Source organism: Taudactylus pleione, unplaced genomic scaffold (genome assembly GCF_031769625.1).
Source record: "Taudactylus pleione unplaced genomic scaffold, aTauple2 ptg000191l, whole genome shotgun sequence".
In the NCBI taxonomy this organism is placed as follows: Eukaryota; Metazoa; Chordata; class Amphibia; order Anura; family Myobatrachidae; genus Taudactylus; species Taudactylus pleione.
Window position 1 is genome coordinate 1,854,658 of NW_028284593.1, and position 25,817 is coordinate 1,880,474.

Consider the following 25,817-nt stretch of genomic DNA (forward strand, 5'->3'; position numbering starts at 1 on the left):
AATGCATACTCCTGGCCCCCCAATGTGTATTAACCCCTGACACACCATTGCATACCCCTGGTCCCCCAATGTGTTTTAACCCCTGACCCCCCAATGCATACCCCTGCCCCCCCATGTGTTATAACCCCTGTGCCACCAATTCATAACCCATGCCCCCAAAGTGTATTAACCCCTGACCCACCAATGCATAACCCTGGTCCACCAATGTGTATTAACCCCTGCACCACCAATGCATATCCAGTTTCAGCAAAATATTACACACCAAATAAACAAACAGCATTTATTGTGTCAAACGGTAATAACTGTGAAAAATTAATTATTTACAAATGTTCAACTTTAAAACCTACAAAAATTTTACTTTTCTTTTTCTATATATTTCCCCAACAGGAATGACAAGTGCCAGAGAAAGGCAGTTTGTGACGGGGTTCATCAAAATGTTCCATGGCCACGAGTGTTTGTGGTGAGTCAAAAGTCAACACTACCGCAACAAAATCAAGTGCAATGCGGCAATCCAGGAGCTAATTTCATTTAGCAAGACCTTTCATCCTGATGATTATGTCACAGTGGTGTGGGCCAAAAACAAAATACAAAATCTCCGCACTGTATACGTGAAGGAGAAAAGGAAGCAGGAAGAGTCCCGGGCATCTGGAGCAGAGGCAGCTGACACCTATTTAAGTACGCTGTGGTACTTTGACCTGCTGAAATGCCTGCATGAGCAGGAGCTGCAGCGACCTGCACAGGCCCTAATGGTGCTGAATACAGAGGACCCTGGAGTGGAGAACCCAGACGCGGAACAAGAGTCCTCATTTGAAGTCATAAGTATAATTACATTTTTCCCATGTCCACTGTAGTCCATTAGCATATACTGTCCTCCTGCCACGGTACTGCCACCACTCTGTTGAAGTAGGCCAGATATTGCTCCCTCACCTCTTTAGCCCTCACAGTTCCTGTTGTTGAAGTGAGTGAAGGTGGGGCCACAGAGAGCATTGGGACTGTTTCCTCCGGTTGGTCCGGGTCATCCAGCACTGCTGTGTCTGATGTCCTCTGGGTAGAGCTCTTTTTCCGTAGGAAATTATGGAGGACACAGCAGGCCAAAACAACTGAATCGATTTTGTCCATACGTAAATTAATAGAGGTATGGAAAATCCAGAACCGGTTGCATAGAATCCTGAATGTGTTCTCCACTATTTGGCGAGCCCTGGATAGTCTGTAATTAAAAATGTGCTTCTCTTTTGTTAGCCCACGTTGCGCATACGGCTTCTGCAAATGCTTCTGTAGAGCAAACGCCTCATCAGCCACAAAAACATAGTTTAGGCCGTGCTTTGTTTCCGTTACAGATGGTAAATTCAGGCGGTTGGAGCGAAGTCTCTCATAGAAGAGTGTTTGCTTAAAAGAACCCCCATCCGAAGCACAGCCATTTTTGCCCACATCCACAAAAATAAATTCATAATTGGCGTTAACCACCGCCACGAGCACTATGCTGTTAAAACCTTTATAATTATAATAAAAGGACCCGCTGTGGGCAGGTGGGGTAATCCGGACATGTTTGCCATCTATTGCTCCACCGCAGTTTGGGAAGTTCCATTTCCGTTCAAACTCCTAAGCAATGGTCTGCCACTCCTCCACCGTTGTTGGGAACTAGAATTAAAAAATTAGAAAATTAAACCTTTGAAAAACATGTTCTTTATACAATTATCTCTCTCCTCCAACAGCCTTCAACACCTAACCTGGATTTAGCGGTCAGCCCACAAATTGCCGCCCAAAGCTAGCCAGAAACACCACAACCTGCACCTAAACGCCGGAGATACCAGTGTAGAAACCAGGAACAACCGGATGAACTACTGAATGAGGTCAGGCAGGCTTTAAACAAACCAACCGACATGTTTGACCACCTGGGCACGCACATAACCAGCACGCTATGGGAAATGGAGGAAAGCCAGCAGATACATGCCCAATGCCTGATGTATGATACAGTTATCCGGGGGCGAATGAAAAAGCTGGCAACCACTACTAGGCTCACGGATGACCCTGTCCCCCAGACAACGCTACAGCCATTTAACTATGGCCCATCCACATCCTACCAGGCCACACCAACCTATCCCAGTTATCCTACTCCACAATCAACCAATCCCTCCACATCATCTGAAGTGGTGTATAGTGCCATGTTGGAAGAGGATGAGGACCCACCTCTATTTGCAAATTTTTTATTTTACATTATGTTTAACTATCAGCCAGTTTTATGTCTCCCAAGGTGCTGCGTGGTATACGGCATTGATGATGCGGGTTGGACAGGGTCCCGAAGCACATGGCGCAAGGCCAGATTGTTGCATGCCAGGGCCTCAATCTGGACTTGTGCCATGTGCCTCATGGCCTGTTCAATCCAGCATCTGATACGCCGTATACTATGCAGCTGATTAACAATTGGGAGACATAAAACTGGAGGAGATAGCAGTTTGTTTTCAGTGCATTTCTTGGCATAAAGTTGCTGAAGGTTTTACCATTTAAACTATCAGCCACTTTTTCACTTGTGGATATACGACTTTTTATATGGTAAATATACATTGTTGGTTTGGTACACAAAATAAATCAGCCATTTTGGTTTGGAATTTATGTACCCACAAACATTATAAATATATATACAGCCATGTTGGCTGTTTTACTAATCCCCATTGTGTTTTTAAAAAAATAATAATAATTTCTTTCACAAGAAACAAATGTGTAATGTTTTACTTACTTTGAAGAAGTGGAACTTCAGGACATTGACAATGGCATCACAGGTGTCCTAGATGATGCGCCCCAATGCCTGGGGGAAAATGAGGGTCCCAAACTTCAATTCTTCAAACGACCTCCCTGTAGCCAGGTACCTCAACGTTGCAATCAGCCTCTCCTCAGCCGGAATGGCCATCCTCATGTTGGTGTCCTGCCTCTGGATATAGGGGGTCACCAGACGCAGCAACTCCTGGAATGTAGCGTAATTCATCCGCAGGTAGTTGCGATAATCGTCCGAGTTGTTCTACCTAATCTCCATCAGCAGGGGCATTTGGGAGCCTCTTCGTTAGCCACTCCTTGGTCCAGCAGGACCTCATCCTCCTCCTCTCCTCAGGTTCTACACCTTTCAGCCTCAGATAGCCATAGGCTAGCAGAAGTTTATGGCAATAGGAATCCATCAGAAAGAAGAATAAATACACACACTTTGTAAAAGGCAAGCCTTAAAACAAAGCAGAACACACTAACAAAGTACAGTGTTCAGCAGGGTATAAAACCAAGTCTCACTAGTCACTGAGCAGAGTGTGCACAGATCTAAAATGGATGCTGCCTTTTATACCCCCTAGATAAGCCCTCTGCTATTGACATTCCAACAGATGCGTCGTGTGTGTATTTTCTGCATACGATTGATCATAACGGTTTACAATCGTTTAAGATACATCTGATCGTATGGTCGTTTGTACAATCGCACCATTTCTAAATACAAATCGTACAGAAAGCCAAGGGGAGAATTTCCAAGGGAATCGTATGTGAGATCGAATCGGATACAAATCGCCCCGTGTATGGGGGCCTTAAGGGGTGTATTTATCAAAAAGCAACATTAAAAGAGTTTTTTTGTTGCAGAATATTGCAGTGATAGAGAATCTTCGATCACTGTTATTTACCATAAAATTTTGCTAATATTGGTGACTAATTTAATAACATATTTAATATATGCTGTTGTATCAGTGAAATACTATGCAATTCACCTGAGAATCAAAGTAAGAATTATCTCCTCTCCAGAAATACACAAAATTATTGTAGTATATTGACACCTGCACTATCCAGAACAAATTCAGCAATAATGGAAAGTGTGAGAGCAAATGTTTAGAAAACATACCTGCTGTATTTGGAGTGTCCCATAGCAGCAAGAGATCCTTAACCGCTCACTGAATTCAGGTTTACACGCTCCATAAACCATTGCAATTTAGCAGAACATTGATAAGCTCAGTGTCACTAACAGGTTGTTTAAAACAGATTCTTCAGCTCACTTATCCTTTATCACACAGTTTACACCAGCAGGAATCTCTGCTCCACATCATCCAGCTGTATTACCTTAAGGCAAACATTGCATACCATTGTACTCTCACATATTAGAGGACCATTAGCTCTGCCATGTGTCACAGTTTTTAAAAGTTGTTTTTTGTTCACTAAGAAAACTTCTGTAACTCATGGGGGGGCAATTCAATTGTTTTTTGCACGTCAATGGAGCAATTGTATTGTTGCTCTAGTTAGGCATGAGTCCCGCGAGCGCACAGATTTCCGCAAAAAGTCTGGCTTTTGGGCACCCCAAAATGTCTGTTTGGGTGCTTTAACTAGGAATATTGACTGATTTAGTCATTGGCTGAACCCAGTTCATTTTGGTGCGACAACCACGATAAGTTATAAGGGGTTTATAGCAGTGTTAAGAAACAGAGTGAAAAGTGATAAGGTGCCAGCAAATCAGCTCCTAACTGTCATTTTTCAAACACAGCCTGTGACATGACAGTTGGGAGTTGATTGGCTGGCACCTTATCACTTTTCACTCTGGGGGTCATTCAGACCCATTCACGAGCAAAGGACGCTCGCAAGCGGGTCGATGTTGTGCGCATGCGCGATACCCGGCGAGCGACGAGGAATACGTCGCTCGGGGTCTCGCACCAAAGGGGGCGTGCTGTCGATGGTGAGTGACAGCACGCCCCCTTTGGTGGGCGTGCCGGGGGCGTGGCTGCCAGACGGAGGCGTTCCCATGGGAACGCCTACCGTCTGAAGCCGGCCCTACTGACATCAGTAATGATGTCAGTGGGAGTGATTTTGGCTCTGATAGAGCCAAAATCATTCCTGGGCTTGCGGCAGCGAGACCCTACCACAGGGTCTCGTCGCAAGCCCGATGGTCGCGATGGTCTTGACCATCACGACCATCTTTTTGGCCGCTCGCATATGCTGTGGGTGGACACCCACAGCTATGCGAGCGGCCAGGAGGCTGCTCCATTTTCAGGTAGGAGGGAACTGATTCAGAGCGAGCGCTCTGGTCAGAGCGTTCGGCTCTGAATCAGGCCCTCTGTCTCCTAACACTGCTTAGTAAATAAACCCCATAGGCACCTGTGGTACTCGCGCCCGATCGAAGCAACAATTAAATTACTCTGTTAGTGCAAAACACAATTTTAATGCATAATGCTTATTTTCCAAAACAGAGATGTGACAGTATGAGTATCTGATTTAGCAGATTCAGTGAAGATAGTCACCTGTAACTGGTTAAAAGGAAAGAGTTCTAGTTGCAGGACATGTCAATGGGAGACAGACCAAGCCATACTATGCTGCAATATAAAAAAAACATTCCCAAAACATGTTATGGCCAGAGGGAGAGCTGCAGTAGCCTCTACTTCTATTCAGTGTTTCATTAAAGAAAAGTCTTTAATTTACAGGTTCAGTGACCCATGGATTGGGATAACATGACTATTGAAGACAAAGAAATACAGTAATAAGAGCATCATTTTGGATGTTTAACTCCCTTTTTTTAATGCTTATAGGGCTATGTGGAAGTGAGTGTGTAGAATATATATTTGTACAGAAGTACACATGGCAGAGAGAGGAAAGAGGGAAATAAAAACTTTGAAGAATCTCAATTAAAAATGTAATGTTATTAAGGCAAGGTAATAGTGTGCAATTTAAAAGTAATTTCATTCTTAAAATGCCTATAAAAATCTTAGTAGGAAAAACTAAAGAAATGTTAACAGCTTTTTATTGCCAAAGGATGACATTATTTGTCAACGATTTAAAATAAGCAAGCGATTATTATAAACAATATTATTTGCAAACTAATTTATGCTGAGCACATACTTTTACCATGACGCTCCCTCTAGTTTATTACTGTTAAGTCTAATTTATACATTTCTAATGACCCCATTATTCATTTAGTCTTGTATAATTCTGTGATGTATATCTTTCTGACATTTGTCCAGTCAAGCCTGTGACTCGCCTGCAGTCATTCTGAGCAAGAGCAGAATCTGGATTTCCATTTATAAAGCCATGTTTATATACTTGTCAGTTACACGTTTTTTCTGTTCGTTGTGAGCTCAAGAATTATCCCCTCCACAGCATCCCAGGGGTTTCCATGAAGAAAACAGAGGTTTCAAACTGGAAAAAGCATGTGTTTGTTTTCTTACTTAAGTACATAAAGATTGTTTGAGAAAAACGTTGTGGGGCAGGGAAGTGACAGATATGTATATTAAATAACGTTTATTTAGTAATAGGGTAAGTGGCCGGTGAAGTTCTAGAAAGCATATAATCTGTCTATAACTAACTTACTTTTCAATTGACTGAGTTATATTATAACCTATGAACATCATTAGGTATTACCAACTTTTGTGGTAAACCAAAATTGACACACATTATTTTTATAAAAAATGTATCAGTTAATATATAGATTAAAGTATAATTACACACCAAAAAATGTATGCCATCTTATTTTGGTCATAATTGCATACATGTCAGCAGAAATGGCTCATTTTTACATACATGTCATCAGGAGTGGCTCACCATTGCATACATGTCATCAGGAATGGCTCATCATTGCATACATGTCATCAGGAATGGCTCATCATTGCATACATGTCATCAAAATGGTTTGTCATTGCATATGTGCAAAGCTGCCATTGCTGGCCCCATTACTTGGAGGGTGTGATAAAGGACAGGGCGGGATGGCCATGTCATTGTGCATATCCAGCATCCAATTTGGCAGCAATAGCTTTGGGGTGTGTTTGTGCCTCCTTGGCAAGCCTGGGTCCCCAGACAGACCTGGGCCCTCCAACTTTCTCAGCAGTGGCGTAACTATAGAGGATGCAGGGGGTGCGCTTGCTATGGGGCCCGGCGGCTTAGGGGCCCCACCAGCCCAGTAAGCATCCCCCCTGCACCCCCTGTAGCACAGCCGGCCAAGACTTGCTGGTGCAACTGGGATCTCCGGTCTCTGAAGCAATCAAAGATTAAAGTCACCTCTAATTGCTTCAGAGGCCAGCGTTCCCAGTGATGCAGTGCGTGGGTGACATCAGGACGTCACCGTCATCATCCGTAATGAGAGGAACCTGTGCATGCTGCTGGATCTAGTTTGATTCAGTCAGTGGAAGCATCTATGCGGGAGAGCTGATGGCGTGGAATGGAGGGTATCCCAGTGGCCAGCATGAAGAAAGGTAAGTACTGCACAGGGGAGGAGGGCCACAGTATAAGGGGCACTACTAGGGGCATTACTGGGGGCACTGCATAAGAGGTAATACTGGGGGCACTGCATAATGGGCACTATTGGGGCACTGCATAAAGGGCACTACTGAGGGCACTGCATAAAGGGCTTTAATACAGGGGGCATTGCATAAGGGGCTCTAATACAGGGGGCATTGCATAATGGGCACAACTACAGGGGACAATGCATAATTGGCACAACTACAGGGGGCATTGTATAATGGGCACTGCATAAGGGGCACAACTACAGGGGATACTGCATAATGCGCACAACTACAGGTGCACTGTATAGGTAGACCTATGGGGGTCCCAAGGAAATTTTGCTATGGGTCCCCCATACCTCTGGTTACTCCCCTGCCTCTCAGCACCCCTACATATGTGTCACCAGATCTACAGTGCATCCGGAAAGTATTCACAGCGTTTCACTTTTTCCACATTTTGTTATGTTACACCCTTATTCCGAAAAGGAATATTGTTTTTTGTCCTCAAAATTCTACACACAATACCCCATAATGACAATGTGTAAAAAGTTTTTTAGAGATTTTTGCAAATCTAATAAAATAAAAAACAAATATGAAATCACATGTACATAAGTATTCACAGCCTTTGCCATGAAGCTCAAAATTTAGCTCAGGTGCATCTTGCTTCCACTGATCATCCTTGAGATGTTCCTACAGCTTAATTGGAGTCTACCTGTGGTAAATTCAGTTGTTTGGACATGATTTTGAAAGGCATACACCTGTCTATATATGGTCTCACACTTGACAGTGCATGTCAGAGCACAAACCAAGCATGAAGTCCAAGGAATTGTCTGTAGACATCTGAGACAGGTTTGTCTCAAGGCACAAATCTGGAGAAGGGTACAGAAAAATATCTGCTGCTTTGAAGGTCCTAATGAGCACAGTGGCCTCCATCATCCGTAACTGGAAGAAGTTCGGAACCACCAGGACTCTTCCTAGAGTTGGCCGGCCGTCTAAACTGAGCGATCCTGGGAGAAGGGCCCTAGTTAAGGAGGTGACCAAGAACCCAATGGTCACTCTGTCAGAGCTACAGCATTCCTCTGTGGAGAGAGGAGAACCTTCCAGAACGTCAACAATCTCTGCAGAAATCCACCAATCAGGCCTGTATATTAGAGTGACCAGACGGAAGCCACTCCTTAGTAAAAAGCACATGGCAGCCTGCCTGGAGTTTGCCCAAATGCACGTGAAGGACTCTCAGACCATGAGAAACAAAAGATTGAACTCTTTGGCGTGGATGCCAGGCGTTATGTTTGGAGGAAACCAGGCATTGCTCATCACCAGGCCAATACCATCCCTACAGTGGAGCATGGTGGTGGCAGCACCATGCTGTGGGGATGTTTTTCAGCAGCAGGAACTGGGAAACTAGTCAGGATAGAGGGAAAGATGAATGCAGCAATGTACAGAGACATCCTGGATGAAAACCTGCTCCAGAGCGCTCTTGACCTCAGACTGGGGCGACAGTTCATCTTTCAGCAGGACAACGACCTTAAGCACACAGCCAAGATATCAAAGGAGTGGCTTCAGGACAACTCTGTGAATGTCCTTGAGTGGCCCAGCCAGAGCCCAGACTTGAATCCAATTGAATATCTCTGGAGAGATCTAAAAATGGCTGTGCACTGACACTTCCCATCCAACCTGATGGAGCTTGAGAGGTGTTGCAAAGAGGAATGGGCGAAACTGCCCAAAGATAGGTGTGCCAAGCTTGTGGCATCATATTCAAAAAGACTTGAGCCTGTAATGGTTGCCAAAGGTGCATCAACAAAGTATTGAGCAAAATCTCAAACAAACTTTTTACACATTGTCATTATGGGATATTGTGTGTAGAGTTTTGAGGACAAAAATTAATATATTCCATTTTGGAATAAGGCTGTAACAAAACAAAATGTGGAAAAAGTGAAACGCTGTGAATACTTTCCAGATGCACTGTATGTCACGAGTATATTCCACCAAATATGGCTTCCTGTTGCCATTGTTACATGAAATGGCTCAGCGTTGATATCTGTAATGTATTACATAAAGTTTAATATGTATATTCACCCATACTGTGTGGTAACAGGTGAGCATTTTATGAGCTTTGTTTGACATTAGGTATGCTGGCACTACTGGGTATAATGTATGTGTTAAATGCAAGACATCATGTACATGAGCACAAGCAAAATTTAATAGTGATAACGGCGGACAATACATGTATGAATTTAGTCATACTTTAATACAATATACCTGCACACACAGCGTTTTACACTTTAGAATTCAAAGCAAGCAGTCGCTATTGTCTGATTTTATACATTTAAAATACGATATTATTTAATGGGGGGTTTTTTTGCATATTACATTTGAATACAATTAGAAATAGATGAACTAAGCATTTAGCAAGGTCAGTAACCTTGTACTAGGTCGGTGACACAGGTGATCATCTGTTTAATCCGTGTTGCCAACCAAAATAAAGTTGCCTGGAAAATTGAACATTTAGGAGGACAACATCTTGTTAGCAAAGAACTGAGGGATATTAAAGTATACAGCAAATGGGACATTTTTTATAAAGGAAAATCAAAAGCTAATTTAATATGAAATGACTGACATCACTTAATATGTAAAACCTGTGCAAAATATACCAAACAGTAATCCATATGATCACATGTCCTTCACTCATCTAGTAGGATCACGTTTGTAAAGACTTCCCATCACCACCACTGGCTGGTATTTCCATTGTTGTGTTCCACTGAAGTGTTGTATGAGGAGTTCTCCTGCTCTGCCTTCATCCTCCGTGCAAGGGTGCTCACGGGGGAAAGGGGGACGTGTATTACCTGCCCTGGCCATTTGAAGGGGCCCAGGTTAGCAATAGCCCCCACCTGAAAAATTCTCTATGCCCGCTACTGCTGCAGCTGCATCTGTATAGCAGCGAAGCAGCAGCAGCACATCAGGCAGTGAGAGAGAGGAGACTACTGCCACACTGAGCTCTCCTCTCTCACTGCCTGATGTGCGGCAGCGCTGCTATACAGACATGGCTGCAGCGGTAGTGACCAGAAAGGAGAATTGTTACAGGGGAATCGGTATGATTTATCGCCGGACACATGTCCGGCGGTTGGAATCCCCACACCAGCATCCCGGCAGCAGTGGAAATCCCGATCGTCTAGTATTAGCTAACCTATTTCTACCCCCTAACCCTAACCCTCACTTAGGGGTGCCTAACCCTAACCTCCCCCCCAGTACCTAACCCTAATCCCCCCTCTAAGTGCCAAAACCTAAATCCCCCTTCCATGCTGCCTAAACCTAAGTCCCCCGTGGGGGTGCCTAACCCTAACCTCCCCTGGGTGCCTAACCCTAACCCCCCCCTTCCCCTAGCCTAAACCTAACCTCCCAGGTGAGGTGCCTAACCCTAAGTCCCCCCCCGGGAACCTTAAACCTAACCCTCCCTTCCCCACGGCTATCCGCGCTCGGTGCCTGGCATCCCTTCGATCGGGATGCCGGGCATCGGTCTCCCGGCGTATGTCTAATGACAGGCATCGGCATATCGATGCCTATCTTTAGACCCTTGCTGGGATATGACAGTCAGGAAGCCGGCTGTCAGGATTAGGTCCGCCGGCTTCCCGACTGCATACCATTACAGGTGAGCCCCTGGACTGCCCTCACCCCGTTGAGCCGCTCCTTTGCCGAGTGCGCGGCACATACTATTTTGTTACTTTTTTTGGGAGGGGGCCAGGCCATGCCTCCTGGATTTGGTCATGCCCCCTAGTACCTGGGCCCACTGGAGCTCTCGATGGCCATGCCTCATTGCAATCAGGTAAGTGCCAGTCTCTAGGAGCTGCCAGAGCTCAGCAGGAGCCCTGATCTCCAACATGTGCTACAATGCACATTAAGATCACATCGCCAGAAAGTTATATGGTTTAATAGGTAGAACACAAAGGGTTTGTATAAATGTGCATAAGACAAATGGTATCAAAATGTACTTAAGTAGTCTTACACATAAGTGGTATAAACATGTGACTACTTAAACACATATTGATACCATTTTTCAATGCTCTAGTGCAAAATAATTTGTTACCCTTGGTGTGAAACAAGCCGATACCAAGGTCAATAAAGCTGCAAACAATATGGTGTATAAGGATCTGAATGAGTACAGACAGACCCTATTCACCTGCATTGGAGAAATGTACAGTGCAGCGAAATGGAAATTTGCCATGGAGATATAGTTCAAAAGAGATAAGTTATGTAAAGTAACTAACAATACAGCTAATAATCTAAGCTCAAAAGAAGTAGATAGAGCTCTGTGTATGATTGGTCTAGCTGTGGAATGACACGTTGATTTCCTTATTCATGGTAAAGTGAACCCACATGATATGTGGGTAACTCTGCAAATGGCTTATAAAGCTAAAGGGCTAATGAGATTAATTAACTTGAGATGCACATTGCATGCAACAAAGCTTAGTGCATGTAAGAGCATGAACGAGTATATGGACAGAATGTTATCCCATCTCAGCAATTGACTTCAGTGGGTGTCATAATAGATGACATGAAGGTTGCAATGGCGATGCTGAAAAATCTTTCTCAAGAGTACGATTTCCTGGTAGTAGCATTAGAATCAAGTACTACAAAGCTAACAACAGAGACTGTATGTGCTAAATTATTGCAGTTTTGCATACCTACAGAAATAAATGCTAAAAATTCTGTTTTACTGTGTAAAATTTCAAAGCACAAAAAACCTAAGTGTTAGCAGGAAAAAGTCAGTCTTGAATGTAGCAGATAGCCACCATAAGGACTGCTGGTACATGGACTCAGGAGCCACAAGGCATTATAGCTGTAATGAAAGTTGGTTCAAATCATTAAAATCATGTGATTCGGTAAAAGATAGAGGAATTGGAGACAAGGTCCTAAATGCTATAAAAGTTGGGACAAAAACTCTATGGTTGAAGGTGAAAGGCAAAGAAATTGTCACAAACGTTGAAGATATATTATTTGTGCCGAACCTAAGAACTAAATGTAATTGCCATCGGTGTACTTGAGATGAGAGGATACAGACTCCAATTTGCAAAGGGTTGGTGCATTGTGTACAACCGAAGAGGGACTGTAATAGCTGCATCAACCCGGTACCAACAACTATATATCCTAGACACAGTGGAGTGCTGTGCAATGGTAGCTGCTGAATCCAACAAGTCAATGGAGCTGTGGCAGTGGAGGCTAGGACACCTAGGCTATGACAGTAAACAGAAACATCAAAGTGATATGGCGACTGGAATTACAATGGACAATCCTGTAGGACCAACATGTGAAAGCTGCATGAAGGCACAAACAAACATGTTACACCTTTTCCAAATTTGCATCCAGAGCATAAGTGCCATTGGAATTAGTGCATACTGATGTGTGTGGACCAATGGAGGTAGAATCCATGAGCAGAAAACGTTACTTCATGACACTCATCGATGATGCTACAAGGATAACACATTTATTTTCAAAGTGTACAAGAATCTTGTAGAAAACCAAATAGGTCTGAAAATGAAGGCACTAAGGACCTCATTCAGAGCTGGTCGCACAGAGCGTGCGGTCGGTCTGAATGAGGGGAGGACGTCTTGAATTTTCAAGATGTCCTCCTTTGCGGTGGTAAGGCTGTGGGTTAACACCCACAGCCTTACGACCGCCTAAGGTGATGGTCGCGATGGTCAAGACCATCGTGACCATCGGAGCTTAAGACGAGACCCTAGGGTAGTGATGTCAGTGGGGCCACCCCCAAATGGTAGGCGTTCCCATGGGAACACCCCCGTTTGGGCTGCCACCCCCCTGGCCCGCCTTCCAAACGGGGCGAGCTGTCAATCAACATCGACAGCTCGCCCCCTTTGGATCGAGACCCGCTATGACTGGCGCTGCTGGTCGTAGCGGGTCTCACGCATGCGCACGACGGCGCTGGCGACGTTGTGCGCATGCTCTGTGGGGGGCCATCGACCTGGTCCGAGCGCATCGGCGCTAACGAGCGGGTCTGAATGACCCCCTAAGATCTGACAATGGCAGATAGTATGAGCATATAGATCTAGTCAACCACCTTAAACAAAATTACAAAATGGCGTACAGCATCAGCGTACTATCACTTATACACCAGAGCAGAATGGCGAAAGTGAAAGAGCAAATAGGACAATAGTTGAAAGAACTTAGGTTATGCTGAATGATGCAAGTCTTGACAAAGAGTTTGGGCCGAATCAGTACAAATAGCTGTTTATCTTAAAATTCGATCACTTACAGTGGCAGTCAAAGACAAGACACCATTGGAGGTGCGGACCGACAAAAAAACAAACATCAGTCATTTATGTGTATTTGGAAGCAGAGCTTATGCTCGTGTACCTAAAGAGAGAAAATACAAACTTGATCCTAATTCTAATGAGTGTATCTTGCCAGGATACTGTAAATAGCAAAGGTTACCATCTATGGGCCCCTAAGAACAAAAAGCTCATACTGTTAAGGGATGTTGTGTTTCATGAGATTACTTCTGCTAAAGACAACCAGAGTATTGTACAGCCACAGAGACTTTTGTTGCAACACATGCCTGCAGCTAAAAAGTGTGTCAGAGATTGAGACATTGAATGCTGACAACCAGAACAGGAGTTCCATGAGGAGCCACAATTGGAAACCTCCAAGAAAGTATATTGAAGTCTTTGTTGGACTTGTTTGCTGTATACCTCAGACACTTCATGATCCAAAACTAAATTGTGATTAGCATGAATGGAAATCTATCAAGTCCTGAAGTTAAAAACAAGTGTCCGTGAAAGTATTAAAAATTGTATGTCCAACTGCAAAAGGAGAAGATAGATGAGTACTTGCATGTTTCAGGCAAAACCTTTTTTTATTTTTCATCTCCAGAATGTTTTCTTGCAGGGATGTGGACTGGAACAAATTTGAATGTTGATATATTTTCTTGCTAAGTAATGTTATAACCCTCCTTGTTTCTCAGTACAGTTGAGATTTTAAAATGTGTGATGCTCACGTTGTATTATGTGATGAGAGACAGGGGGGAGGTGTTGGATGAGGATCAGTCCTGCACTGCTTCATCTTCATTGCCATCAGGTAACTGAGCTGGCAGTCTCTGGGAGCTGCCAAAGCTCAGTAGGAGGCCTGACCTCCGACATGTGCTATAGTGCATGCGTGCCTTGTACACGCGTCTTTCTTCCCTATTATTTCTAGTGAATGGACACACACCAACCCTGTAGAGCCCACAGAGTACTGCAGGTACTCTATATCACCACCGCTACATTAGAGGGGCATAGTGCTACTCAATGACATGTGGTGAGGTCAATGGCTGGGGAGGCACACATGGAGATAAGTCTGTGTGCTGGGAGCCTGTCTCACCCCCTACTCACTGTAACTCTCCCCTCACTACAGTAAGCTTCAGTGTCCATTGATTCTCCTACCTGTATCACTGTGTCTTCTCTTGCTGCTGCTGACTGAGGTCCGATCTCTAAACACTGCAGTGCACTTCTTGGTCACATGACACATCCAAGGTGTCCATAAGTGCTCAAGGTACGCCCCCATGCTCTTTCTGTGCATCTTACTGCCCGTGGTGTGGCCCCGCCCCCAACTCTGCAAGCAGTGTCTGACTATACAGAAGCGAGGCTGATCTGTTGCTGCCTCATCTCTCGCCTCCCTGCAGTCCCAGGGAACTCCACAAAGCTGGTGAGTGTTAACTATAAAAATGATTATAATAAACAAAGAAGATGTTTATAAGTTAAAAAATATTTTCTTTGTATTATTCTAGTCATTTTATATCAAATCTCAAGAGTATGACAGGGGAGGCTCTTTACCATTCTGATGCCCGGAACATTACAACACCCAGCGATACCCTAATGCTACAGGCTGCATCTATACTACTATTTGTACAACTATTATATCCCTGTGTCTTATGCTACTTGTAGTTCTACCTGGTTCAATAAACCTAAGACCTGGTTAAGCTGTACCACGTGTTGACTAACCGCCAAGAGCACCAAACAACTGTGCAACACATTTAACACCTTATACACTCTGGTCCAGTGTAGTGACTGTTATCTATTTGGACTATTTACATAACTTTAATTTCACCCAGTGTCATTCCGTTGCACATCTTCATTACCGCTGCTCTGCTAATAGGTTATGATGAGACAAGCAACTTCAAGCTAATAGGTTCTGGTCCCCATACACTGACACTACCAGCATAAAGGAGACTGGAGCTTGTTTGATTTATACCTTTGGTAACCTGTCCTAAGCCTTTCTTACTTTCACAGAAAGGAGCACATACAATCTGAATACTGTTGTACCCAATGTAGAGAGCCAAGTTATTCCTCAACCAATGGTAATACAAATAAGCAACTTTTCCTAATAGCCTTATCACAAGATTTAAAAGCAAATAAGAGGATAAAAAAGTATATAAGTCTACTTAAGAAAACCTTGCAGGAAGCCATAGCAAATCAATAAATAAAAATACAGGCAAAATTGTAAATGAAAAAAAATATATATATTTCAATTTAAAAAAGTCCTGAATGTAAATATTCTGTTGCACTTTACAATTGGGAACAAAACAGTAATAAAACAAGACTGGGTAATAATATTCAGACAAAGAAGTAAGAGGGCCCTGCTCGCAAGTTTACAATCTATAGACAGTGCCAAAACTTCCCAATCTGATCATTGTAGCATCTCACACTCAACATAAGTGAACATCTTAGTAGCGTAATTCAGAATATAACTATTCAAAATTATAAAATATTAAAGGCCTAACTTGTTTTTCTAATTATTAATATGAAGTGAAATTAAAACTTATTTACATTTGTTTGAAGAACAATCAACAAAGGTTTGGTGCCTTGATGGTTATTAGTTTTCTAAACAAAGAATAGTTTGCATTCCACCTAACACCTCCACCCATACTTTCATATAACACAGCTCCATGAGATCTCATGAAGAGAGTACAACACAGTATCACAATTGTTTTGTCACTTTATTTTTAAATTTCATCTCAGGAATCCATGCAGTACCCAAACTTGAACCTATATGCCTTCCAAAAGCACTAAACAGCCCACTATTGTGTTAGAAATTGATTTTGGCAGGAATAGACTTGTCAGTCTGTCATCAGATGAGCTGATTACGACATGCTCTGACCAACTTAATGAGGGCAACTCTTTACCAGAACCATGATCCCCAACACTCACCGGATAGATCAAAGTATGTTTATTACAATATTTTTTTTTTTTTTTAAAGTTATATAAATGTAACTTTCTAGTTAAGAAAATGTTTACATTTTTGTTTCTAGTCAAATAATTTTCTTATAAAATAAAATTTTGTATAAATATTTGTGAAAAAGAAGATAACTAATCCTACCTCTGTGTTTAAAATACGAAAATATTCTTTGAAATTTAAACTGTGCTCACGGTTAATAAAGGGATCAGTTACAAAAGTAAAGCATACACTATTTTTTCTTTGGTGTGGGGGGAGTTTTGGAAAGGGATAGGTTCACGTTTGCATGGATTCCTGAAATTGAAACATAATGAAACCAAATAAGTTATTGAGTACCAAGCAGTCCTTTATGAATCTAAAATTGCAAGTGAGTTTGAACCCAGGATGTTTGGCATACATACACCATATTTGCTTATTGAGAGGTACACACAAGTCCTTCATTGCCTTTCTTGGTACTGACTCCGCACTTTTCAGCTCCAGGTTGCAGGCTAAAGGTAATCAACTAAGAGCGGAAGGTGTATTTATCAGTGCTGAATAATAATAAGCATCTCCTTACATTTAATTGAACTGCCTACTGATAGCTTGACCCAGATATTACTGTGTGTCATTCTGCTGAAAGGTGGCAATGTATTTGGATTAGAGATGAGTGGGTTCGGATTTACTCGGTTTTACTCGGATCTCAAAACGGCATTTTATTGGCTATCGGCTATCACGTGTCTTGGATAGCCAATAAAATAAATCCAAACTAATCCGAACTTGCGGTAAAATGGCGATAAGAACCGAGTAAATCCGAACCCGCACATCTCTAATTTGGATAGGAATTATATTTTTTGCCTCTCCAAAAGTGCCACATGATATAAAGTGTCTGATGTATAGTAGGCTTGGCACCGGGTGTCTGAAATTGGGGGTGTATTCACCGTTTATGAATATCAATAGTTCTTTGGACAATGTTACTCCAATGGTAATGTCCAAAGCGTTACTAATATTTATACGTGGTATTTTATTTTACCTTTTTCAGGTTCCACATAGAAACCCACAACTGAGGATTTCTGACTTAACATCAAAATCATTAATTATAATAGATTTTTTTACTTCCTGTAGGAACTGATTGGCCAGTAGACATTCACTTTTTGTGCCACCAAGAGAACTTCAGATCCCTATCACAAAATAGGCCTTTAGCTCTTACTACAAATACAAAGAATTTTATCCAGTATTGTAAAAAAAAAAAAAAAAAAAGAAGACAGCTTTTTAAATAAAGCTAAATGGTGGTAATATACTTTGTGGGAACAAGGTAAGCAAAATGTGGAACTGTATTCTTAAGACCATTATATTATTACATTGCACAATTTTTTAAACATTGCTCTAGTTTCTCTTTAACAAACCCATAGAGCTACCTAACGGCTGCAAAGGGGTTGGATTATCTACATTTTTGTTATTCACTTTCTAGTCTATATACCACCAATAACTTCAGTGATCCAAATGGAGTTTCATAGCTCTTAACATTCCCAATGGTTTAAACCACATTCTGAAGACCTGTTGTTATGTAATCAAATATGCATGACTACAATTGCATAATAATGAAGGCCAGGGCTCTAACTAGGAAAGTGCGACCAGTACCATGGCACAGGGAACCGCAGGGCAGGGGGCGCTGTTTGGGCCTGTCAATTTTCCTGTATACTATCATTCTCACTTGTACAGTAGCTTCCTCTTCTTTTATTCCCAGCATCTCCTGGCCTCCCCTATCTCTTACCTGGCCCTTCCTCAGAGGCCATGGCCCTTTTTCAGGTGCACTATCTTATGGTCCTATTTAAAAAATAGGAAGGGGGGGCGCAAATGCTCTCTCTGGCACAGGGTACCAAAAAGTCTAGTTACGGCTCTGATGAAGGCATACTTCTTCCGACATCAAAAATCAGGAAAGTAGGGACCATAGGGGACTATTGAGTTTTTAGGTTATGTCCAGCCACTCATTATGTCAGAGTAAGACTTAAAACAATTAGTTAACTTCACCAAGCCACGTGATATAATATTTTTTTACAATAGAAACCTCCTACATAACTGCATTACTTTTTAAGATACAGCTATTTAGTGTAGCCAAATCAGTTGACTGCTTTCACAATTATACCCTGTTGCTGCAGTAAATATAACCATAAATTAAGATGGGTGTCAAGTCTCTTTATTCACCATGGGCAATTAACTATTGCCTCTAAGGGTATTTTTCCACATTGGTCACCAGCTCAAAATCCCTAGGGAAAACAGTAAAACAAATAATCTGAAAGGTTTAATGTCCTAGAAAATATTATATATCACGAAAAGAACACACTTGTTGCACCCATAATTTAAATGAAAAGCCTGTGTAGTTCTAAAGATTAATGTGAATACCATGGAGGTACATTTTTGTGGTTAGAGCCTCATAAAAAAGATGTCACTCTGAATAGTCCGCAGTCACGCTCTACAGCATTTGGTCAACGTGGAATATAACTTGCCATGCCATTATAACAATATACTGTATACAGTTGATATATTTAAGTGATACACTGGCAATGACAGAAAAGTACATTGCTCTTACGCTGCGGAGTTATAAAATTACTACAAAAAAAAGGATAATCCTATATGTTATTACATATTGCTTTAAGATAGATAGCTCAAAGGACAATTTGTCACTGCTGAAGACGGAGCTATTTATAATCTCCAAGAGACAACTTTCAAACTTATTTATGTTTCATGAAATGTAGGTTCTGCAAGAATGGCTCTTGCTAAATTTATGAATTTTCTGTGTTTAGACTGCACTCAACGAAAACTATTTTGAACCGGCTATTTAAACAGAGACAGTTTTCTGGAGTCATTAAGTTACAAGATGTGAATGGACAACAATCTTTGTTATATATTTTACCATGTCCAGCAAAGAAATTTAAAATATCAAATTATTTTACTAATAATATTATCTTTGGAGCCAGGGCACCATTTAGATACATGAATAACAAAGATAATGTATAATTAAAGACAAATACTTCTAGTCACTGTGACAACTTTCTCTTCAGAACAGTATTTTCTTTAATATAATAAAAGGTATTTAGAAGGAATCGCAGAAGACATTACAACTTATAAAAAAAAAATCCCTAGCTGGTAACTCAACCTGTGTGTCACGGACCACAATAATTGGGGGGGAAAGAATTAATTGAACAACACAGAGTAAAAGCTGCTTCTCATAGCCCCATCCTAAATCCTGTATATTGTCAGGATCTTTTCCCCTTTGAAGACATAGCCTCTGATTGAGGCTTCTACTCTCTGGGAAACAGATAAGACAAGACTAGTAATCTGACTCTAAGCCAGTGGATAAAGGCAGTTTGTTTCCTCTTAGGCTATCTGTCAACACCTCTTCAGTAATTAGTCCTAATTATTACAAAGGCCTAGCCTCCTATTCGCATTATTAAATCAGAAATAGTATCATAGGCCAGGTATCTTTCAACACTCACCTAGTCTGGCGACCTTCGATTTCATTGAATCTTCTATCAGTATCTGACTTTGGAAGAGACTGGGCAGTAATTTTAGTGTCGGCTTCAAAGATGCGGATCCTAGGATGGAATTCCAGTGCTGCATTGAAAAAACAAACTCATCGTGTAACATTAGCGCAAAAGTTCTCAGCATTGTTTGACTGGGTTTCCTCTGTGCATAACTTTTTGCTGCATGTACTTGTCATTGAGAGTTACTCCTCCTATGAAATTAGTGGATGTAACATTGGCATGGAGTAAAATGATAAAATATTTACTTGGCACAAAATATTCCTTATTTAGTACAGACGTACTGTATGTGTGAAAGTAATACAAAAGTATACAATATCTAATAATTCTATAAATATAGGTAATGTCGTAATAGAACAATCTAGAAAAGCATAATAAATATCACTGTTTAAATAGGTTCTAAAGTACACTCCAAAAGAGAAAAAATGAATATTCATTTTCTATGGTTTAAACGGTTATTTGGGAACAAGGATGTAGTGATAAATATAATCCAGGGTATTTAATATTGTAAATGGAAAATGTGAATTGTTTGGAGTTACACTACTAAGTAAGAACTAAATGTATAATATAATTATAATCTAACTGTCTTTACAAGAATAATATGTTCATTAATATGCAAGTACTTGAGATTTTTATAGTAATAAGAAACTAATTACCTCCTACCTATTAATTTACCTATTTTTTTTGCATATGTGAGTTTTACACATATGCAGGGACTGCGGCTGTATTTCAGCTCCGGCATCCATCTACGCGTGTGCACATGAAAACATCCAAGAATCAAGGGCGTACCCTATTCACGATCAGTATGGTTCTTTTAAAGTATATCAAGGTATCTTATATATGCTCCTGGTGTATCACCATCAAAGATTCTTCCCTCAGTGTGGAGTTAGAGAAAAAATAAGTTGATAGCAAATCCAGAAAAAAACGTATATTATTCCAAATTTCCATTGTGTCCGGGATTATTTTGGAATAAAAGTTTTTTTCTGGTTTTTTACTATCAACTAGGACATATTTTTTCTCTAACTCCACACTGAGGGAAGAATCTTTGATGGTGATCCACCAGGAGCATACAAAAGATACCTTGGTATACTTTAAAAGAACCATACTTATCGTGAGTAGGGTACGCCCTTGATTCTTGGATGTTGTATACAAGTTTAAAGAAACCATTATATGTTGAAAGAACACCACACTGATAGTGAGTGTGGTACGTCCGACTTATTGTGGGGATCACTACTACTTGCACCAATCTTTTGTTGCTGACATTTCCTGGTGGTAAAGATACCTTGATACACGGTGTATCACACTTAGGGATCTCCCACCACGGCCCTACCTGTGCAGAGTTTGTATATTATCCCTGTGCTTGCGTGAATTTCCTCCGGGTACTCCGGTTTCCTCCCACACTCCAAAAATATACTGGTAGGTTAATTGGCTCCCAACACAAATTAACCCTAGTGTGTATATGTGTGTGAATGTGATAGGGAATATAGAATGTAAGCTCCACTGGGGCAGGGACTGATGAGAATGGCCAAATATTCTCTGTAAAGCACTGCAGAATATGTGTGCTCTATATATATAACTGGTAATAATAATAATAATTTACTAAGCAGTGTTAGGAGACAGAGTGAAAAGTGATAAGGTGCTCCCAACTGCCATCTCACAGACTGTGTTTGAAAAATGACAGTTGGGAGCTGATTGGCTGGCACCTTATCACTTTTCACTCTGTCTCCTAACACTGCTTAGTAAATAGACCCTTAGAAGTGTGAGTGATGGTATGCTGATTATTCCTCACGGGTGTGTAGAGGGAAGAAGAAAGATACTTCTTAGGAAATAAACTGTGCTACACATATGTATATTTGTTTCTTTTCCATGACCTCCTCATACCTGAGTTGAGAAGAGTGAAAAGAAGGATTATTCGTGAGACACGTATCATCCCTCATCCACCAACAAGAGGGATGTATTTCTATGTACTTATGTACTTTTATTGTTTGTAAAGCGCCGAGCTCATGAGTCCCATTTTTTTGTTATTTGATGTGAATATGTATAATGTCCGCACAAAAGCGTTCTTTTTGGGCGGACAGCTTTATGCTTGATTAAAAGTAATTTCAATGTAAAATGTAGAAAACGGCACTCCAAGTTGTGATTCAAACACCAAAGTGTTTATTTACAGCATTAGAAGATATACAGCGACGTTTCAGGCAGCCAGGTGCCCTTTCTCAAGCTACCAGAGTAAGTGCCCACGTCAGGTATAAATAGGCTTCACTTAATTACAAAAAAAAGGTGCCAAAATGATCGCTTACCTAAATGGAGGGTAGCGCGCTCAGATCCCTTGTGTGTTGCTGCCGGTTGCTAGGCAACCACAGCTCAGAAGAGGGCCTGAAAAGAGAGGACGTGGTGGCTTCATCCAAGGGGCGGGACTACTGGGTCCAAATGTAAACAATGAAACTTGAGCCTCTGTAGAGTCTGAGTGGCAATCCTGTAACATTCAGGTCGGTACAATAGTTACAGTAGTCTTGCAGTACAATTGCTCCTCCTTATCTGCCTAATGAAAAACAACTCGCTGTAATTTCAACAGGTGTAGTAGTGAAAGGTATTCATTGTGGGGTAAGTTGTTTTGAAACTTGCTTGAGGCATCAGTGACTTGTTCATGCAGGAATGTCTTAATTGATGCATTACTGGATTGTGGATCAAAGATGGACTTTGGGCCTGATTCAGAGACGGACGCTATTTGCGCTCGCTCGTTCAGAAAAAGGGGCTAACTATTTAAATGAACCGTTCGCTCTTTGCGGTCTGTTCACGCCTCTATGTCTGAACGAGTGAATAAAACATGCAAACGTAATTTTGATAAAAACGCCCCCTGGCCGCTCGCATCATACGTCATGTCCGCTATTTATTAGATTAATCGAGTACATCGAAAGGCGTCTGAACTGCTCGCTATTCTTGTGGTTGGTTTTTCCTACCACAATCATGCGAGCAGTTCTGACTATAAAACAACCAAGTGACGTGGTCAATGACGCTGCTTTGTTAATTATGCACACCCTTAAAACTCCCGTTTTGACCTTTAAGCAAGCCTGCATTCGGATCTCCACTCCCCATTTTCAAGCACCTTCCCCTGTTACCACCCACAAATGCCTCATTCTGTCACTCAAAATAGCAGGCATTCGCTATTTAGCGAGCACACGATTTTCGGCCACACTGACTGGTTCGCGCATGCGTATTAAAATCCGTATGCATGCGCAGTTGCGCGAACATCGGTAGGAACGAACGAGCGGCCGCTTACGAGCGGCTCTGAATCAGGCCCTTTGTTCTTAGATTGGAGGGTAGGACTTCCTCACAGGGGATTGAGTTTTACCGAAAAAGTATTTCGTATAACTCTATGTCCAAGTTGAAGCCGGAAAAGTTGTCGGTATGCACAAAGGACTCCAATAGCTGGTAGTTGGAAAGGTTTTACAATAGGTTTTCTTCTTTGATGTGGATTTCTTTGAGGTGTGTCAACTGTTGTCCTCATCTGGTGAATCTTGATTTATGCCCAGCTTTTGGGGGGTTAGGTATGGGAGACCAGCAGTCGGGATGCCAGCCCTCAAAACACTGACAGCGGCATCCCGATGCTCAGAATTAATTAAGTGAAGCCTATTTATACTTGATGTGACCAGTTACTTGAGAAAGGGCACCTGGCTGTATATTTTCTAATACTATAAATAAACATTTTCTTTTCCATATCTTACACTGTATCTACGATATCATGGTACCCTTGATAAAACATTGGACACTGAAGTGTCCATTCCCAGAGTGCATCCTGGTGCCATCTTTTCCCCAGTTAAACAACTCACACACCGGACCATCCACATGATGTAAAAGAAAATGTGATTCATCAGATCAGGCCACATTCTTCCTTAGCTCCATGGACCAGTTCTGACGTTCACGTGCCCATTGTAGGTGCTTTTGGTGGTCACCAGGGGTCAGCATGGGCACTCTGACTGGTCTGCAGCTACGCAGCTGTGTGTGTGTTCAGACACCTTTCTGTCATAGCTAGTATTAGCCTTTTCAGCAATTTGTAGCTCTTCTGCAGGATAGGACCACACAAGCTAGCCTTCGCTCCCCTAACGCATCAATGACCATGTTTCGCCGGTTCACCGGTTCACCTTCCTTGGACTACTTTTGGTAGGTACTATTGGCTGCATACTGGGAATACTCCACAAGATCTGCCGTTTTGGAGATGCTCTGACCCAGTTGTCTAGCCATCACAATTTGGCTCTTGCCAAAGTCGCTCAGATCCTTACACTTGCCCATTTTTTCTGCTTTAAAGTAAACACATTAAACTCAAGAATTGACTGTTCACGTGTTGCCTATTAGGCAGTGCTTAATATATCCTAACCCTTGACAAATGCCATTGTAACAAGATAATCACGGTTATTCACTACACATATCAGTAGTTTTAAGGTTATGGCTGATTTAAGAGCAGATTCACTTTGTTGCAGAGCTAACCTCGCACAATGTGTGGTTGCGATAGGAAATCCTTGTTTGTCATGTGAGCAAAAATAGGCAGGGTGCTCCTGCCTTAATCTGTCTTATTAAGATTTGTATCTGTGTCAATAAATTATGCAAATATATTTAAAGTAAATGAATCATCCCTAAGGGAAATAAATGTAATCTTTAGGAAAACAATATCAACCAATCAGTAACTCACTTTTATCTGTCTATATAACCATCACAATGTCTGATAGCAATTTTTATCAGATGTTACTGCGCCACAGCTGAGAGGTACTACTTAGGAATGCTGAATAAATTATATATCAACAATGATTAATTTCCTTTGGAAATACTACACAAGAAAGGGGTGAATGAAGATAAGGTACATTGGAGGAGATGTATCAAACCTTCTGAAGAGGGAAAGTGGAGATGTTGTTCATAACAACCAATCAGATGCTAGATAAATAATAGCTAGTATCGGATTGGCTGCTATAGGCACCATCTCCACTTTTCCTCTTTAGAAGGTCTGATAATTCTCACCCAAAATGCATTATCTTCATTCACCACTTTCTTTTACCAATAGATATTTACTGAGTTTTAATTTTAAACAGATACAGAAATATTATTATAAATAAAAATAAAATTAGGTACAGTAGATAAATTGAAATAATATAATACTACTAAAAAAATATAGTAACAATATTAATATCAACATTAACATTTACAAGAATAAAATCAAATAAGAGAAAAAAGAGAAAAAGGGGGAGAAAGAAAAAAAAAAAAAGAAATAGCAGGATCTTAGTTAGTACACATTCAGGAGATATGTACAGATATCACATTTTCAAAACGGTATTGTATGAACCGGTTATTTATCATCAAAATGATGCACTTTTGGAGCTCAAGAAGCATCATTGTCAGAAGGGGAGTGTAGAATTCCAAGATCAACTGGACCAGATCTCAAGGGATGTCCTCCCTGACTCTCCCTATATTCTTTCCATTTAAACCACAGCATATGGGGCGACGAGACCGCAGTAGAGTATTTGCTCTCCGTCTCAAAATCGCAATGGCTTTGAACCTTATTTATTACAAGGCCTAAGCTGGGCACGCTGTCTGATCTCCACAACTGAGCAATAGCAGCTTTTGCAGAAATTAGAATGTGCCCCATTATATATCTATCTAGCTCCCTTTGTTAGGTTCCCAGGGAAAAAATTAAACAGCACAATAACTGGGTCCAGTGGTATTGCTATGTCCCCAATCATGGTAAATACTTCGGACTAAAATAGGTCTCAGGAGAGGGCATGACCAAAATATATGGAAGATACTTCCCACCTCTCCACACTTCCTCCAGCAAAATTTAGAAATGGATGGCCAAATCTTATGTTGTCTCTCAGGGGTG

The 25,817-nt window shown here is 41.5% G+C and overlaps 1 protein-coding gene across 1 annotated transcript in view; it reads right to left on the reverse strand.

The window, feature by feature from the left end:
* Positions 1 to 855: 855 nt before the first annotated feature.
* LOC148519299 (uncharacterized) overlaps positions 856 to 25,817 on the reverse strand; it is an 88,782-nt gene continuing 63,820 nt past the window's right edge. Inside the window, exons 4-5 of the mRNA XM_088476726.1 lie at positions 19,910 to 20,027; positions 856 to 1,490 (exon numbers count right to left, since the gene is read on the reverse strand). Coding sequence (XP_088332852.1) covers positions 856 to 1,490; positions 19,910 to 20,027 — 753 coding nt within the window. The remainder of the gene's footprint in view (positions 1,491 to 19,909; positions 20,028 to 25,817) is intronic.